The following is an 18,967-nucleotide window of genomic DNA, read 5'->3' on the forward strand; positions in this document are numbered from 1 at the left end:
CCTTCTTTATAGGACCCCCATTGCCACCTCTCCTTTATACCCCCCTTCCCTGTCCCCCTCTTCTCCCTGTATCAATTTTATCAACTTCCCTTCCCTCCCCTCTTTCCATTTCCATCACATCTGTCTCCCCCACTTCTGCTTCTCCCTGCCATGTGTCCCTCTGGGAGCCAGAGGCTAGGGGCTGCCCCTCCCGGGTAAATAAAGCAGGAAGGTGTGGTTGTTGAGCAATGCATGGTAAGCAGAGGATTCTTTCTTCGGCATTGCCTGGCGTGGAGAAGTTCGTCGGGGGTGTGGGCTGGGGCCAGACGCCCTGTGCTGAGTCTCATGGAGCTGAGGCCAATGCTCAGGGAAAGCAGCAGAGGCGGATGGTTTATCCAATAGGGTGGAGATGGTCTCTGGTGACCACACCACCCACTTTGCCTAGGACAGAGGGGATTTCCAGAATGTGGGACTTTCAATGTTCAAACCAGGAAAGTCCTGGGAAAACCAAGATGAGCTGGTCTCATCTCTTGGCTGTTAGGTGATGGAAGGAGGGAGGGTAATCATCAGCGTGACAATGGTGTGCTATAATCCTTTCTGGGGTGCTGGCTGGCACAGACTTCTCCCCACCCACTGTCACCTGGGCCTCCACCCCGCAGTGGAGAGATGAGCAGCAGGAGGCAAAACTCAGCGGCCATGCAGTCCCTTGGATCCGCACGCCAGAAGGAGCAAGCTGGCCGGGACTAAGCATGTGATGAATATCCGGCCGTAAGTAGGTGGGTGAGTCTTTTTACGTCTCCAGATCACAGCAGCTCAACTATAAAAGGACCCATCCAACCCGACATCCTGGGAGCCTTCTTTCTAGGCTTTACCTCCCATTTCTTTCAGCCATTACCCCCATTTCCAGTTTTTGGATGCTCTTAAATGAAGCTCCTAGAATGGAAAGGGCACTGACTGACTTCATGTACCACGACGTGTGGCTTTGTCACTCCTGCCTCAGTTTCCTCAGAGGAGAATGGAGTAGAAATAGCCAACTCACAGGGCATTATCAGGAGTAAAAGGGAGAAAACATAAAACACATCCCTGGTAGGTGTTTGGGAAATGGTGGCCAAGAAGTGAGCATTTGTGCTGATCCATTACAGTCCCATCTGCACCCATTTGAAAATTAGCCGTACATGTGTGTGTGCAAAATTAATTGTTCGGCATAGTAATAGAGTTGGGAGTTCTTATGGGTCAGAAGGCCCCCCACTCCCGCCTCAACTGCCCAAATAGCTTGATGAGCATTCAGGACTGTGGGGGCAGACAGGCCCGGGATGGACAATGAGGTCATCTCTGACAAAGAAGGACAAGGCCAAACGCTCCAAGGCTGCGTGTCAGACCATGGCGAATGTTGGGGTGAGGGAGGAGAGGCAGGAGGGATGCTTTCTGGAGTGGGGGGGGTATACAAATAGTCCAATAACAATCTTAATTCTACTGCTGTGGCCGGAAGCCTTCTGCAGGGCCCTTCCCTCTGTTGAACTTGCTAAATCATCTGAGCCATTTCCAAGGTGTCCTGCCTCCCTCGCTGCTGGGTAAATTTCTCAGCCTGCCTTGGCTGACCAGGGTCACACTCCTGTCTCCATTGTGTCCAGTCCCGCCCAGCCTAGCCCTCCACAGCTGTTCTGCAACCAACTTTCAAGCACTGGGCTTGTATTGGTCCACATTTGTCTCCAATCCTTGCACCCTTCTCACTCCATGCAATATGAGGTCCCTGATACCCAGCACTCATCCTTCAGTACCCACATGGTCTATCTACCTGTACCCTGGCCTCTACCCCAGTGCCTCATGTTGGTCACAGTAGCACCCATTTTCCAGTTACAACTCCATGTGGTAAGAGCTAGGAGAGAGGGAAGGATGAGAGCTTGAAGGACAAGTCCCTAACACAGGAAGGCTTCCTGGAAGAGGTGATACCTAGGCTAAGTCTTAAGGGATGAGCAAGAGTTCACCCAATAAAATGAGGTCAAGAAAAGAGGCAAGACAGAATTGAGCACCAGCAGGCAAGACAGAATTAGTGGGGCTGAGGTGGTGGGAGGTGGGCAGGCTGGTAACCTTGTCATTGCAGAGGGCAGGGAACAGCAGAAGGTAGGTGAGCAAGGTAGGTAAGTGCCATGTGGTGGAACCCAATGTGTGCTTGCTCTGGGAACCTACGGTAGGAAGATTCGCCTCTGCACAAGCAGCAGTAGGAATGGAAAAGAGTACCACAGTGAGGGTGGAGGTGCAGAAACTGTGTGTGGATGTCGGGAGCAGGGGAGTCAGAGGGAGGAGACCCATGACCTCCTTAAAACTTGGGGCCTGGATGGCTAACTTGAGGGTGGTGCAAGGAGCAAAGGGCAGGCTCCCCAGTCCCGTTCAACCCACCCCACGTTGTCTTCCCTGCAGGGAACCATGTATCCTATTTGTTTCTTCCTTCCCCCCTCTGTCTCCCCGGCTGGCACAAACTCCCCAGAAAAGCTAAAAATTCTTCTCATCTGACCCAAATCAGAGGGTGGATGAGCTGGGGCTTTATTACACACTGGTTAAAATGGGCCTCGTGGAAGAGGATGGGCTGCGTTATAATTGTATCTTTGGTCACCTCCACCCACCGGCCAAGAAAACAGTGGAGCTGCCTCGGTTTAGACACTGTTTTACAAAAGGGCTCCCCTCCCCTGCTTCAACTTTTTTGATTAGTCTTGAAAAATTGGCCCGCGGCCCTGGGAAAGCGATGGGAGGAGGGAAAGAGGGGAGGAAGGGTTGTGTCCTCACGCCCCGCTGCCTGGAGGGAAACAGCCTGGGCAGTCCGGGCTAGTGTGTCCGGGCAAGTGTGTCCGGGCAGGGGCGATGGGTTCGTGGGCTGGGTGGGAGCTGCTTTCAAAACAGCAGCAGCTCCCTGGCGAGCTTTTTCTTTATTATTCTAAAGTCCCTAGGTCTAGTTCTTTGGGCTCGAGCATATTGACTGTTTAGAATTGATGATCAGAAAATCTGGAAGAGGGAACTGTCATTCTGGCTTTGAAAGAAATATTTCTGAAAGAGTCCTGAGTGGCATTCAGTGTAGCAATGAGATGCAACAGCCTTTTGCAGGCTCTCCCCTCTCTCTGTCCCTCTGGGAGACCCCTGGAAGTGGGTCATGAGTCTGACACCCCAGAACTCTGGGAAATGCTCTGGGGTGCAGGTGGGCTTACAGGTGTCCTGAGTGCGAGTAGTGTCCCTACTCATCAGAGTACGCCAGCATGGTCCATTTGGTCGCCGTGAGTGCCCGCTGTTAGGCACTCACCTGCCTCTCTTCACCCATAATAAGCTGGAAAGTCACTGTGACTTTCTCCCTCTGTTCTCAGTGCCCTCTAGGCAGAGTGGGAGATACAGGAGAATTATAAATCACGTGTTTGCTATTTCACTGGGGAGACAAGATCACACACATGAAAAGCTAAGCAGGAAAGTAAATGACAAAGGTCAAGGAGTAAGGACCTAACTGTTAGGATTATGAGTAAGGATTACAAGGAATCTAAATAGTTATTAATTAGTTATGAGTTAGCTGTTGCTGCATAACAAAAAAAGGCCCCCAAACTCTAGCTGCTTCAGACAACAATAAGCATTATTATCCTCATGATTTTCATAGTGAGGAATTCAGGAGCAGCTTAGCTAGGTTTCTGGCTCAGGATTTCCCATGAGGTGGCAGTCAGCGATTGACCAACTGGGGTTCAAACTTAGGGCTTGATTGGGATCAAAAGACCTTCCAAGGTGACTCACTCAACAGTTGGCAAGTTGGTGCTCGTTGTTGCGGGACATCTTAGTTCCTCTCCTTCGAACCTCTCCAGAGGCTGCTTAAGCATCTCCCAACATGACTATGGGGATCCCCCAGAGCAAAAACTCTAAGAGAAAGCCAGGCAGAAGCAGCAGCATCTTTTATAACATAGCATTGAAAATCTCACACCATCACTTCCCTGTGTTCTGCGGTCACAGAGATCAACTCTGAAACAGCGTGGGAGTAAATGACACAGGGGTGGATACCAAGAGGTGAGAGTCACTGGGGTTCATCCTGGAAAAGTCACCATGGGTAGAGGGGGGAGGTGTCAGGGAAGAGGTGAGGCTCAAGCAGGGTCTTCAAGAGACTGGGATGACCAGAGAGGTAGGACTGGAGGTGCAAGCAGTTAAAGGAACAGACCTAGAGGCTGAAATAAGTGTGGTAAGTTGGTGGGTGGGGAGAACACCAGCTTTAAAGAGAGTGCAGGTCAGAGTGCATGGGAAAAAAGGTCAAGCTCAGACTGGGGAGGACCAAGATGGGGAGAGTGAGGTGGTGGATCCCCTAAAGGGAGTCGTCAAAAGTTCTGTAGTAAATAAATGACAGGGTCCAGGTGAGGAGGCTCAGCCTATTACCTGTGAGTGGGTCATTTCAACCCTTGAGCACTCAGGACCCAACATCTGTAAAATGCGTGTAATGAATGAGTTTGAATAGATGTGAAATGAATGGGTGGTTGACTGGAAGGCAGTGACGTTTTAATTATTGTGATGATCACCATTGGCGACCAGAACCTCCAGCAAGTCCTGAAATTCAGATGGCATCAAAGCAACATCATGGCTCCCTTTTTTGCCTGTGTCCTCCATGCTTATGTAGTACATGTTGGACTAACAAATAGCCTGAGGTAGAAATCATGAGCTCTTCCACCATTGAAGAATCCAGCTCTCCTGTACGGCCTGTCTTCCTAGTGACAGGAATACTTTTGTGTAGTAGGGAGGTGCTGAACAGAACATGGGCCACCCCAATACCTGGCAGCTGTCTCCTGGAATGCTGGATGGCCACCAAAGTCTGCTCCCATCCAATTCTCATCTGATCCTCACAACCCCCTGAGATTGTCCAGTATTATTAATTCCATTTTACAAGCAGGAAAACTAAGATGGCTGAAAGGCCCTAGTAATCAGACATTACCAAAAAATTCTCAAAAAGGGTTTGGAAGTTTATTAACAAGTTTGAGAATCCAAATCATTCTACATGCATTTGACAAGTTATGGCTTTGAAATTCAAATATTACAGGAGTATATATGTGGGAATACAAATCTACATTCTACTACTCATTGGCAACTCTCCAACTCCTTCTAGGAAAACACAGCAACCACTTTTTAGTGTGTCTTCCCAAAGATAACCCATACTTCCACAAATAGGTTCATCTGAGTCATTTTTTTCTTTCCAAACATTGAACTAGCTGTGCACTTATCAACATGTTCTGCATTTTAATCTAAGAGATAAGTTCTCTGTATATCCACACACAGATATACCTCATTCTTTTTCGTGGTTGTATAGTACTCCGTGTTGTATCTGTTGAACTACCATTGATGAATATTGCTTCCTGTTTTTGCTGAAGCGATCATCATTGTACACAAGTTGGGTACATGTGATAATGAAACTGTAAGGTTAAGGGAAATTTCTTTCTGAATCATCAAAAGCTTTTATTTTTGCCCACTTGATAGATAAAAATCAAGTCTTTTTCATTTTTATGTCTTTTCTACTAAGTGGTGAGGAGCATCTCCCACATGTTTAGACGTTATTTTATTTTTTTCTGTGATATTTATGTGTTTTGTCAATTTCTCTAACAAACTGTAGATTTTTTTCCTGATTTAATATTGGCTCTATATAAAAGAAATTAGTTTATCATGTTTCACAAGTATTTTTCCCACTTTGTGTGTGTTTGATTTTGTTATGGAATGTTTTTATGTGCACGCATTGTTAAGTCATTATTTAGTCAAATTTATCAATCTTTTGTGACTTCTGGATTTTCTGTCTTATTTACAAAAGCATTCTCCTTTGATATTATAAAACAATTCTCTGATACTCTGTTCTTATGATTCCATTTTTTAACTTTTAAATCTTTGCTAACCCTATCATTTATTTTGATGTAAGGAGTAAAAAAGAATCCAGTTTTTGCTTTGTTTTGTTTCCTGCAGCATCGGCCACTTATTCTATTATCATTTATTTTAAAAATCCACCTTAAAATAAAAATGAAGATCCCACTTTTATTATTTGCTAAATTCATATGTACATGAATTTGTGTGAGTCTATTTATGGACTGTCCGTGACTTTCTATTGATCTGTCTCTCTGTTCATGATCCAGTTCCAAATATTTTATTTTTATGACTTTATGATGTGTTATCACATCTTTCTACTTCCATTACTCATCTGTTTCAAAAAATCTCATGGCTATATTTAAATGCTGATTTTCCTATATGAAAAGCTTATCTAATTTCAATAGAAATTCTGGTTAGTTTTTTCACTGGTATTATATTGCATTTATTGAGCCATTTAGAAGAAATTGGCATCTATATTCTGGCTCCCTATGCAAGAGCAGGGTGTATCTTTCCACTGAAGTCTTTTTAAAAAATAACTTTCTTCATATGGGTCTTACACATTTCTGATGTGCAAGGTGTTGTATCTATTTTTGTTGCCAAGTGAATGAGTTCCTCTAACATACTTTTGAGCTTGCCCATTGTTTCAATATGAAAGTATCCATCATAGCATCTGCAAATAATGATGGTTTTTCTGCCAACTCTTCTCTAACTTTTAAACCTTCTATTTCTTATTCAACATTTTGATCTTGATACTTCAAAGGCAGACTAGACTTCCTGGGTTCGAGGAAATCCCTGAGCCAGCTCTGGCCATCAGTGGATCCGCCAGGCTTCGTGAGGCTGGGGGTCACTTGTGGCTTGAGAACATTTCACTGTAATTTATGATAGTCTGGAAATTTATGATAGATATTCTCAGCACAAATGGGTGAGGAATGGCAGGGAGGGTGGAACTGGGGATGGGAGAGAAGGCTTCTGTCTCCAGAGATGTGCACCAGAATGGAGGGAGGACTCCTGGACTCAAAAGGGGGCACTTCTGTGCCCCATCATGCAGTTTCTCCTCAGGGTGGCTTGACACCAGGATCCATTTGGACTCCCATCTATGACGACTGCCTCCCACATCCCTGACTGTAGGATCCAGCCCGCACTGATTCCTTCTTGGTTCCTCTTTCTAATACTTTATTGAGGGTTAGTCTTACCTCCTCAGTGGAACCAATGCCCCTCAAAAGCGGATTTGGAGTCTTATTTAGAACCCCATGGACCGTGAAGCCCAGGTTAAACACATGTTGAATGATCGATAGCATTTGTTGATTGACTGATATTCCACGAGTAAACCACTGGTGACAAACGAGTTTCCACTCACATCCAAATTGCCCTTTCTTTGGCAAGCGCTCCTGGAACCAAACGATAATTCACTTCTGGGGGAGGAGGCGGGGGTTAGGAGTGGAGGAGGATGATAGCAGGGGAGACACCAGGCTCCAGTATAAATAAGAAAGGAAATGCTTGGGCTTTCTCAGTGCAATAAAACTTCTATATAATAATATTATATGCTACTGTGCAATTAAGCCTGAAAATTGCAAGCTTCCAGTGCGTTCTTCCCAGCCAAACACCAGGCAGTTCTCGTGGTGTTTGGCGTCTGCTTAGAAGAAAAGTGTAAGTTCTAAAGCAAATCTGAGGTTTCACTTCCTTTGGAAAACACAGGCTGGGTCCCAACCTTGAGGCCATCCGGCTGGGGCCGCAATCTGGGCCTTGTTTCCAAATGGAAGTGGACAAAGGCAGGCAGCAGAAGTGTTTTTTCAAGGGCCAGCTGAGGCATAACTAGGACATCTTACACCTGGAAGGCCTAGGATTTCCATTTTGCCCTCTTTCCTCCCTCAGCTCCCTCCCACACTGGAGCCCCTCCTCACCCCCACCCATCCAACCGGAGGACTGAGCCTGAGAGAAGGGCAGGGTTGTGGCAGTGAATAATGGGGAGCAGCTTCATAGGTCAGAAGATAGGATCTCCTAGCTGATTTTCAGCCATTCTTCTCCACCCCCTACAGGGCTGCCTGTTGCTGACACCATCATCATGTGCAATGCCGAGCAGATTCCTCTCCCACCCAGCACCTTCCCTGACTACCTTCCCATGGCCTCTTCAACAGTCCAAATGCTCCAGAAGCCCTTCATCTCCCTGCCCCATGACCCACCCCACAATCCAGGCAGTTGGGCAGCAACCACTCTCCCACCCCCCACTGCCAACCTCTGCCTTTGAACCCAGTACCCTGAGCCTCATTGTTCCTGTCTGGACATGCCTGCTAAACTCAAGCTTCTGGGTCTTACTTTCCATACACTGTTCCCTTTGCTGGAATGTTCTCCGACTCCTACCACCCACCCCTGGCTCAGAGCTCAGTTCAAAATTCTCTTCCTTTTTGGAGTCCCTGTCCTTATCCCCGCCCCCCCAAACCCCCCACCCCGTCCCTCAGCCCCAGCCCCCAAGGGGCCCTGTCCACACCAGTGGGCTCACACTTAGCACTTATTTCGCTCAATCTCTGCTCTCCTATGAGTTCTTACAGTCAGAAATCCCATCCCTTCCATCCCTCCTTCTCCAGTTCTTAGCAAAATGGGTAAATTGAACCAGAGCTGGGAGACGGTCTTGCAGACTGCTTATAAAACCTGGAGCCCGACTGCTGGGCTTCCGGTGCCAGCTCAGCTTCAGTTTTCTCAATTGAAAAATGGGTTAGCAATGATAACAGTAGCTACATCATGAGGTTTTTCAGAAAATTAAATGAGAATCCATGTAAAATATTTAGGACAGGACTGATACCAAAAGAACATTCAACACATCGGCAGTTAGTTACCACTTGAAGTCTGTGAATAGCAGTTGGAGGATCTGAGACTTAACCCTCTGCCTCCCAAAGAGTGTATCTCTGTCAAGCTGTCTGTCCCGGACTCAGGCTGTTTGTGGTGTGAGGTTGTTTGTAATGAGTTTGTGCACATTCTGGAAAAGCAACTTCCAGACCCAGCCCTGGCCACTACCCAGCTCCATGACCGTCCTTGGCTACTGAGTGCCAGGCAGATAAGCCCAGTCAACTCATCCTCTGAAAACCCAATGAGTTCACACCCGGAAAAGTGTGACACGTGTGACACCAGGGGAGGGTTGGGTGAAAGAGGGAAGAATCAGGAACTCCACCAAGGAGGGATCCAGCTCCAACTAGCAGAAGTTGAGCTGTTCACTACCTCAGAACCCGAGAGTTCACCCTGGAACCAAAATATTTAAATGGACTATCTGGAGGAAACCATACAACCAGCAAGTGCAGGAGCAGCAAGGGACCCTCACAACCCCTAATCTGCCATCAAAGAAGAAATGGCAGGTCAGAGAGGGCACTTGGTCTGTTCAACTCAGTTTCAGGATAGACACTAATTGTAAATGCAAACTTTAATTGCGCTTCTCCCCAAAAGGGCATTAGCCTTTCTCTGCAGACTGCACACCTAGCATTCCTCAGTTCTTACTCCTCCTGTCTGTTTCTCAAACATAGCTTGGTCTTTCCCTGTTCTGTTCCCTGGCTTCTCACCTAGCATTGCTCTTTCTTCTCCCACTATAGTCCCCTGATTCAGTGGCACAGGGGAGCACTGAGCACAAAGGTAGCATGCAGGCAGAGGGCACTCAGGCTGGCCAGCTGTTCCACCACCTTGGTGCCTTGTAGAAGAGACTAAACTATCCCTTGGAGAGGTCAAAATAGAGTACCATTTAACCCAGGTGTCCACACACACCCGCTTAAATAACTAGCAAAATCTCAACTGTCCCCACTCCTTTCCAGGAGACAGCTACTGTGGGCAGAAATGCCAGTGTGTACCCCCGAGTGAGTTGCAGGCTGCAGTGAGGACGCAGACCACCGACACCTCCATAAAGGCAGCGGGGAGTCTGAAACAGTAATGTGGGACCTAATGCTGTTTATGGGAGACGAGTGATTTATTTTATTATCTAAATTTTCAGTGGTTTAATAAGGTTTAATAAGCTTCCCAAGGAGTTTTCTGGTACAGGAAATCGCCTGTAATAAAAACAAGTAGTAAATCCTTTATTTTGAACATAAAGAGGTGTGCAATTTTTCTTAAAAGAAAACAAGTCTTTCTCCTTTCCCCACCTCCCCCTGTAATAAATAAAGGATGAGTAAATAACTACATAGTTTGGGGGGCACTGATTTATTTGTCTAGCGCAGACTCCCGTGAGCCTCCCAGCTGGTGCTCCAGCCATCAGCAATGGACCCTCTCCATTTAAAGATCCCACTTTTTCTGTCTTTCCGGCCATGCATGAAAACCCCTGGTTTCAGGGGACATGTGAGCTCCCCAGAAGACATTTTACCACATTGCTTTTTTAACCACAATTCCCTTTGTGTAAAATGGGTGTGCTACCGGCCTTACTTGCCATCAAGGAGGCGCAAGTGCTTTGAAGAGTAAAAGGCTCCAAGCCACCTCTGGGGGTGGGGAGTGTTTGGGGGGGACAGTGGCCCTGGCACACCCATGTTGGGTTCACCCAGATGCTGGCAGGCAGCTGCTGTGAAGAAGGGTTTCCCCTGGGGGTGGTCAGATAGTTCTCACGCACCACCAGATCCTCACCTGTTCTCATCCATCTCTCAGGCCACCTTCCCAGGCACCGGCAAGTCTGTCCTAGTGTGTTTCATCCCTTTGGCAGGGGATGGGGTGTGGGGGGAGAAGCCAACCTTGGTTTTGTCACTGCTCCACACCCCTCAGCAATTAGTCCCAGACCTTGTTTTGATAAAATGAAACCAGTGCGTGTAGGGGGAGGAAGAGGAGGTGGTGGTTGGGGGGTGGGGGTGGTTGGCAGGGCATGACACAGTGGGCAGAGCTGGGCTGCAGGTTGGGAGGTCAAGGTCCCGGTCACATACCTGGTGCTGGGAAGCGGGCATGTCAATTCACCAGCATGGGCTTAGTTTTCTCATCAGCAAAGTGGGCCCCAAAATTCCTTCTGAACCCACGGATCCTAGGAAAAGGTCTGGAGGAAAGTGGATGTGAATGAACCTTTCCAAATATCAAGCTCAGCAGGCACGGAGTGTTGAGGAATCAAGGGATTCAGCAGAGAACAGTGAACGGGGGCTGGAATGCCTGCTGGCAAGAGAAAGAGCGCTCACGCCCCCAGACACAGGGCCACAGAGAAAACTGTCGGTGGCTGGTGTGAACCCACCAGTGCCTGCCTAGCCTTGGGCCCGCCCTCTCACATCTTGCCCTTGTCGTGGGTGGGGGTACTAGGCATTCTGGGGAAAGAGGCAGGGGAGGCGCTACTGTCTGAGGCAGGGGGGGCCTGCATCCCTGCTGGAAGGCCTGGCTGTCACTTTTGGCAGAGAAGAGGGGTTCAGAGCGCATTTCACAGGAGCAAACCAGCTCCACAGCCTGAAGCCAAGCTGGGGACTGTGGGCTCCGGACGTGTCCTGGCAGGGTGACTGAGCAGGTGGGGCCTGCTTCACCAGCTGTGGGCGCTCTGCCTGGGGTGCTCCAGCAGGCGGGGCACAGGCTGGAAGTTGAAATGGGCCTGCCCAGCCTTCCAGCCCACATGTCTGGCCCCAGCTTCTAGGGCAGCTGAGGCTGGGGGCATTCCGGGGCTAAGGGGTGTGGCTGCCCTGTTTAGGGGAACTGCCAAGGGCGGGGTGGGGCACACCCAGCAGAGATCCCTGGGGCTGGCCAGCTGCTTGGGCCAGGCCCCCTGCCCTCTCTCCTACCCCGGCCCACTGTCCCCTTTCCTACGTCAATGCCTGCACAGACCACAGGGAGCAGGAACCTACTTAAAGAGTGCAGTTAGCTGCTGCCCAGCCTCATTTCCAGGTCTGGAAAAGAAATCCACATCCTTTCTCTGCCCCTGTGCCACATCCCTTCCCCCTCTCCCCAGTAACTAACTCCACCAGGTGGCTTTGAATCTCCAGCCTCAGGCAAGAGAGTTGCTGGAGGTTGGGGAGCAGGTGGGAACACTCCCAGGGCAGTGGACATCTGCTGACTGGAGCCAGCCCACCCCAGGCCTTGGCAGATGGAAGCTCACTGAGCCCCAGCCGTGCTGAGCTGAATAGGATGCAGGGAGGCTCAACACTTGTGGATCGTGGCAATAGAATTGTCCCAAAAGTCAAACCCCCATGACAGCCATCGAGGACAGGACAGAAATGGGGCTGGAGTAGAAATCAAGTCCCTGCCCCATCGGTTCCCTCATTTGCACTCAGTGCTAAGTCCCCCTGCACACCTGGGTCTCAGCCCCGCTGTTGCACACCCTTCAGCTCTGGCTCCGGTCAAATCTCTAAAGTAAGAGACAACCTCTGGGGCCGGGGTGGGGGGGTGGAGGGGGGGTGGTGGATAGCGCTAATCTTCCTGCCCCAAAATTGGACTTTGTGGGGGGGGGGGCAGTATGATAAAGGGAGTTAACTTTGGCACTAAATGCAGCTGGGTTCAAATCCTGGCTCAGGCACTTGCTCGCATAGGCACTGGCAACTGACTTCTCTCTCCTTACCTGTTGCTTTATCTCTAAGTTGGAATAAAACGAAGTACCTTTCAGAGATGGGTTGGTTGAAGAAAGATCAGAGTGTGCTGTGGGACAGGCACTAGCTAGATGGTGGCTAGTCGTGATTATTATTATAAATGCTGGCTTCCTGACGGATTGATTTAGTTTTAGAACAGGACACACAAACAAAAATCAAGTCACACTGGAGAAATTTCTGCTGCGGGACCTCTACAGCCCCTGGATGTCTGCAGTTCTCTCCTGTGGGCCCCAGGCACTGGCCTCCCCACCAGTCACCCTGCCTCCACCCCAATTGAAAATTACAATGATGACAGTCATGTGATTTTCGAGACGATTAAATGAGAATCCACGTAGAAGGAAATTCACTGTTCCTCTCATAAACTAAGGGCACAATCTCTCCCCTTAGAAGGAAGGAGAATGCAGGTCAAGTACCTGCGGTGAGAAGATGTTCTCTTTTTATATTTGAATACACCAAGGCCCAGAAATGAGAAGTGCTGCCTTGTCACATGGGGCTATTTGGACATACCTGGCTTCTAGAACATTCCACTGACAGTAGAGGTTCAGGGGAAGCTGTGGCAGGCCTCAAGTTCTTTAGACTGGTGACCACACCAGCAAAGGTTTCACTGTTCCTGCATTCTTCCTCTTTAACCTCCTTCCCCATTTCTGAGTCCTCTTGCCCCTTTCCCTTCTCCTTTATTTCTGTTCTCTGTTTTTCTTTTGCCTTAGAACCAGAGGCTAATGTTTTGCACTGAGCGGCTCCTAACTGTTGAGAGTTTCTGTTTTGTTTTCACTATGTGTGTGTATGAGATTCTCTTTCCTGAGGGTGTTATCCTAAAAGGTAGAATGCCCAATGGGAGGGAGGAGATAGAATATTTAGACAGGAAGGTGGAGGCAGGGCAGGGCATCTCCTTGGGGATACTTGTCAACTGGTCCTCCAGACATGGAAATCGAGGGTCCCCGGGGAAGCTTCCAGAGTGCAGGGAAGAGCACTTCCTCCCAAAAATACCATAAAACATTAAGAAGCATACCCCCACCTCTTGCCTAGAGAAAGCTCAGGCACAACATTATTGTTACCAGGAAGATCTCGTTACTCTTTTATAGCCATGCCCACCTCCTTCCTGCCCCAACCCCCTCCTTACCCACTAACCCCTCATCTGCTCTCCAGTTTTATAATTTTGTTGTCTTAGGAATGCTATATAAATGGACTTATACAGTTGACATTGGCCTTTTTCACTCTGATTCATTCATGTGTTTTCATGTATTAATAGCTCATTCCTTTTTTATTGCTGAGTAGTATTCCATTGTGTAGGTGTTTGACCATTCACCCACTGAGGGCCATCTGGGTTGTTTCTAATTATTAAAAATTATCCACAAAACTGAAAGGTACAACGCGGTAAGGAAGAGCCAGGCCAAGCTTTCTCTAAAGGAAAGGAAAATTTATTGCTCCCTGGCGGAATTCACTGACCCAAGATGGGGGTCTGTGAATTCGCACGCATTATCAGGGGAAGACAAGCTTTTTATAGAGTGAGGAGAGGTGACGTGGTAAACTGGGTGGGGATAAAGTTTGTAGGGCAGGTGAGGCTCATTGCCCGAATCCTCCAGGCAGAGTTCCGCATTCCTGCTCCCAGGTGAGCCTCCTGGTGGGGTTTTGCATCCAGGCTACCTGCGTCCTGCATCGACCTTTCAAAAACTGCTATGAACATTTATGTACAGGTCTTTGTGTGGTCATAAGTCTCCATTTCTCTGGGATAAATACTCAAGAGTATGATTGCTGGGTTGTGGGGTAGTTGTATGTTTAGTTGTTTTTTTGTTTTTTGTTTTTTTTTTAAGAAACCGCCACGTTGTTTTCCAGAGTGGCTGTACTATTTTGTATTACCACCAGCAACATCTGAGTGATCCAAGTTCTTCATGTCCTCATCAGCCCTTGGTGTCGTCACTAGTTTTTATTTTAATCATTCTGATAGGGCTATAGTGGTATCTTGTTGTGGTTTTAATCTGTATATCCCTAGTGTCTGGTGATGCTGAACATCTTCTTCAAATGAAATGGCATGTTTACCATCTGCGAATCCTCGTTGATATACCTTGCTATATTTTTTGTTATAGTTCTTATGTCCCAGTAAGCTCCATTACAGCAGGGACTTCTCGGTTTGCTCTCTGTGCATGCTGGAGCCCATGCCTGCCCGGCACAGGGAGAAATCCGGTGACCATTTTAGGAGTAAAGGCATAACCTGTGAGGTCTCTGGCCCTTTAATGATGAGAAATCAAGAAAATAGCGAAGCCTTAGCTCTGAGAAACCTCCTGAGCACCTGCCCAGGTGGATTGCTGGGAAGGCTGGGGTCCTCCATGAGTGAGAAGACAGGGTGAAGACAGACACCCCACAGCCTGAACTGCCCTCTGGGCACCTGATTCCTCCAGGCACATACTGTGAGCATTTCTCGCTCCTCCCCTTCCCCTTTATCTGCCTTCCTAGGGCAGAAACATCAAAAGATAAATGTGTGAGGATCCCCAAAGCTCTTCTCACTTGGGTGTGAGGCTTTTGGGTTTGGGTTTCTTTTTACTTTCTCCCTGCTGTAATTGCACAAGGGTCCGGGCCAGGTTTTTGCTAGGATTTTATCTATGGACCACGGTCAAGTTTTGCCCTAAGTAAAAGGACCCTCTTTGCTCTGGCATGAAACTTGAGGCGGCTTTTTGTGCAGGTTAGATCTGCTGACGTGGGCTATGAATTGGGGAGGGGCTGACTGTGGTCCTCTGCCCTGTACTCCTGTACTCCTCCCTCCTGAGGCTGTTCCTGCCACACTTCATATTTAATATAGACAAGGCGAAGAGCTTGTCGCCTTGTCCTAAACATATCTCCTCCTCCTAAAGGAGATATGTTTTCCTGAGGGTAACAGAATACAGACATGATAAAGCAAATAACAATGCACTTGACTTTAAAACTGACCTTAAATATTTATTTCTAGATGAAATGACTCACAGATATACATATCTGGGATGTCAGTATGTTAGGGGGAAAAAAATCAAGAATTTCAAATAAAGGGAAACATCATCAACTAAGATGAAGCCACAAGTAAGGTCAGCAGGCAAAACACATGCCACAAGTCCCTAGTCCCTTGCTGAAAATGAACCCCAAAATTCATGATCCCTGGTAGTTTTACCCATTTGCTAGAATTGCCATAGCAAAGTACCGCAGAGTAGGGGGCTTCAAAGAACAGACATTTATTTTCCCCATTTTGGATGCTACAAGTCCAAGATCAAGGTGTCAGCAAGGCTGGTGCCTTAGGAGGCCTCTCTCCTTGACCATCTCCCTGAGTTTTCACGAGAACGTCCCTCTGTGTGTCTGTGTCCTATTCTCCTCTCATTAGGACATCAGTCATTAGGACACCAGTCATACTAGATGAGGGTCCACCCGAAGGACCTCATTTTACCTTAATTACCCTTTAAAGGCTGTACCCCCAAAGATACAGTCATAACTGAGGTCCTGGCTGTGCACCCTGAGAAAACATCTCCCCTTTGGTCCATGACTGGCAGGTGTGTGTGTGTGGACGTAATTCCCATGGCACACACAGCAGTTGTTTCTGTGCCTGTCCACCCCGGTGTCCACTCCCACATGAACAAAGCAGAGTTCAGTGACATCGTGCCCTGGAGAAGCCACCCTGGCCTTCACTAGACACTATGGACCCCTGCCCATGATAAGCTAACTCCAAGGACCCTAGGGGCCAGGCCAGGAGCCCAGTGATGACCCCAGCATGTGAGCCGGGCTCTGAACTGCGGGTGGGACTTGGAAAAGCAGAGAGGAGCGGAGAGGGAGGCCTTCGGCAAAGGCAGGGCAGGGCTGGTGAGCACGCCTACCAGCCTGGCCACCCGGGCCCGGAGTCCGAAGCCGGTTGTCCCTTCCTGGGCCTGTGTCCTCTAACCCTGGTCTCCCTCTCTGTGTGTCCCCGCAGGGCTCTGGCTGAGAACATGGCCAATGGCATTGACGAGCTCATCGGCATTCCCTTCCCCAACCACAGCAGCGAGGTCCTGTGCAGCCTGAACGAGCAGCGGCATGACGGCCTGCTCTGTGACGTGCTCCTGGTGGTGCAGGAGCAGGAGTACCGCACCCACCGCTCCGTGCTGGCCGCCTGCAGCAAGTACTTCAAGAAGCTCTTCACGGCCGGCACCTTAGCCAGCCAGCCCTACGTCTACGAGATCGACTTCGTGCAGCCCGAGGCGCTGGCCGCCATCCTGGAGTTCGCCTACACGTCCACCCTCACCATCACCGCCGCCAACATCAAGCACATCCTCAACGCCGCCCGGATGCTGGAGATCCAGTGCATCGTCAACGTGTGCCTGGAGATCATGGAGCCCGGGGGGGACGGGGGCGAGGAAGACGACAAGGAGGACGATGATGACGACGAGGAGGACGATGACGAGGAGGACGAGGAGGAGGACGAGGAGGAGGACGAGGAGGAGGACGATGACACGGAGGACTTTGCCGACCAGGAGAACTTACCTGACCCCCAGGACGTCAGCTGCCACCAGAGTCCTTCCAAGGCCGACCACCTCACGGAAGAGGCCTATGCAGACCCGCCCCGAGACTTCCCCGACTCCTTTCCGGCCGGCAGCCCCGGCCACCTGGGTGTGATCCGGGACTTTTCCATCGAGTCTCTGCTGAGGGAAAACCTGTACCCCAAAGCCGACATCCCCGACAGGAGACCCTCCTTGTCTCCGTTTGCCCCCGACTTCTTCCCGCACCTCTGGCCAGGGGACTTCGGTGCCTTTGCCCAGCTGCCCGAACAGCCCCTGGACAGCGGGCCGCTGGACCTGGTCATCAAGAACCGGAAGATCAAGGAGGAGGAGAGGGAGGAGATGCCCCCAGCCCCACCGCCGCCCTTCCCCGGTGACTTCTTCAAGGACATGTTCCCCGACCTGCCCGGGGGGCCGCTGGGCCCCATCAAGGCGGAGAACGACTATGGTGCCTATCTCAACTTCCTGAGTGCCACCCACCTGGGGGGCCTCTTCCCGCCCTGGCCGCTGGTGGAGGAGCGCAAGCTGAAGCCCAAGGCCTCGCAGCAGTGTCCCATCTGCCACAAGGTCATCATGGGGGCTGGGAAGCTGCCACGGCACATGAGGACCCACACTGGGGAGAAGCCATACATGTGCACCATCTGCGAGGTCCGCTTCACCAGGTGCGCATCGCGGCCCTTGGGGTGGGGCTAGAGGGGCGCCGGGGCGAGGACCAGGGTGCTGGGGAGAGGGCCATGGCGCTGGGGAGAAGGTCAGGGTGCTGAGAGGGGGGAGGGTCAGGGTGCTGGGGAGAGGGTCAGGGCACCAAGGAGAGGGCCAGGGTGCTGGGGAGAGGGTGAGGGTGCGAGGAAGAGAACAGGCTGCCAAGGAGAGGGCCAGGGCATCGGGGAGAGGGTCAGGGTTTCGGGGCGATGCCTAGGGTGCTGGGGAGAGAGTCAGAGGCCAAAGTGAAAACAGCAGACAGCCATGGAAGAGCAAAATAGAAAGAGAAAACCAACTCAGGGGAGGTCCACCCGGACCCCAGACGCACATCAAGTTCATAGCCGGAAGGCCGGCATGCCAGGCATTGCCAGGTGCAGTGATTTTCAAACTCCAGAGCTAAAATATTTTCTCAAACACAATACTGGCTGCTGGAAGGTTGAGATGTAAAACAAGAGCAGAGCTGTTCTGGTTAAGGCAGAATTGAGGGGCTGTGGCACCCACCCTGCTGGCTTGACCTTCCTCTCCCTTAGTCACTGAGATCCACGGGTGCTAGTTTGAAGGTCTCCAGTGGCCGCAGCCCCTTTACTGTATTTGGAGCATGTTCAGCCTGCCAGGGGCTACCCTAAGTCCACCTCACAGATACTCTCAGCCCAGCCACGTCCTGGTGAGGCGGCAGGTGCTGTAGCTTTTGTCACAGACCCGTCTCCCAGTGGCTAGTGAACCACTGGCGAGTGCAACTGCCAAGTGACAGAGCTGGGACTTGAGCTCCAGTCCAAATGTGACTATGAAATCTGTCACCAGGAAACTATAGAGACCCCTAATCACCCTTTCAGTCCTCTTTTGGGTTAGGCCAAAGGAAGGAGTCCTTGCCTCTCAGGTTAGGAAGAGGGTCAATTTCATGCTATTACAGAATTTAAAATCAGTGGATGGTAAATCCTTCGTCGTTCATGGCCGCCATCCCCTTCAGCCAGCGTGCGCAGCAGGCCGGCACAGCAGCTTTTGTAGGCAAAACTGAAGGGCAGATTTGTCTACTGCTAGGTCTTAGTGGGCCTCATTTTGGGAAGATATGGTCTTGTGGCTGGTGTGAGGCCGGTCTTCAAAGTTCAGTGAGTGGCCTTGCCTCGGGGGAGGTCACTTCAGTGTGTCAGAGCTGGACCACCCACCCTGTGACCGTGACGTGCTAGACAAGGTCCTTTTCCCACATTGTCACCGTCCCCACCAGAGAACTCCCCTGGACAGACCCACATCCTTCTGGTGGCGCTGACACAGCCCCACATCCTCTTAGGTATTTCTCTTTGGGAATGGCAGGGGCTCATTCTTGCCATTGTCCTCCTTGGACCCAAAGTTTTGGCCTCTGAGTGAAATTTTTTAAATCAAGTTGAGTATGAAGTGGGAGCAAGGCTTTCAGGGGCCAAGCAAGATGTATCCTATAAAGTAACG

At 49.9% G+C, this 18,967-nt stretch overlaps 1 protein-coding gene across 14 annotated transcripts in view; it reads left to right on the plus strand.

The window, feature by feature from the left end:
- Positions 1-18,967, plus strand: part of ZBTB7C (zinc finger and BTB domain containing 7C) — a 332,722-nt gene that overhangs the window by 273,156 nt on the left and 40,599 nt on the right. For all 14 annotated transcript variants that reach the window (XM_054694058.1, XM_054694059.1, XM_054694060.1 and 11 more), the window contains one exon: positions 16,264-17,487. In XM_054694058.1, the coding sequence (XP_054550033.1) occupies positions 16,280-17,487 (1,208 nt within the window). In that variant the 5' untranslated portion in view covers positions 16,264-16,279. Of the gene's footprint in view, positions 1-16,263; positions 17,488-18,967 lie in introns of those variants that run through there.

This window comes from Talpa occidentalis, unplaced genomic scaffold, assembly GCF_014898055.3.
Source record: "Talpa occidentalis isolate TD23 unplaced genomic scaffold, MPIMG_talOcc4v2.1 talOcc4.13, whole genome shotgun sequence".
NCBI classification, from domain to species: Eukaryota; Metazoa; Chordata; class Mammalia; order Eulipotyphla; family Talpidae; genus Talpa; species Talpa occidentalis.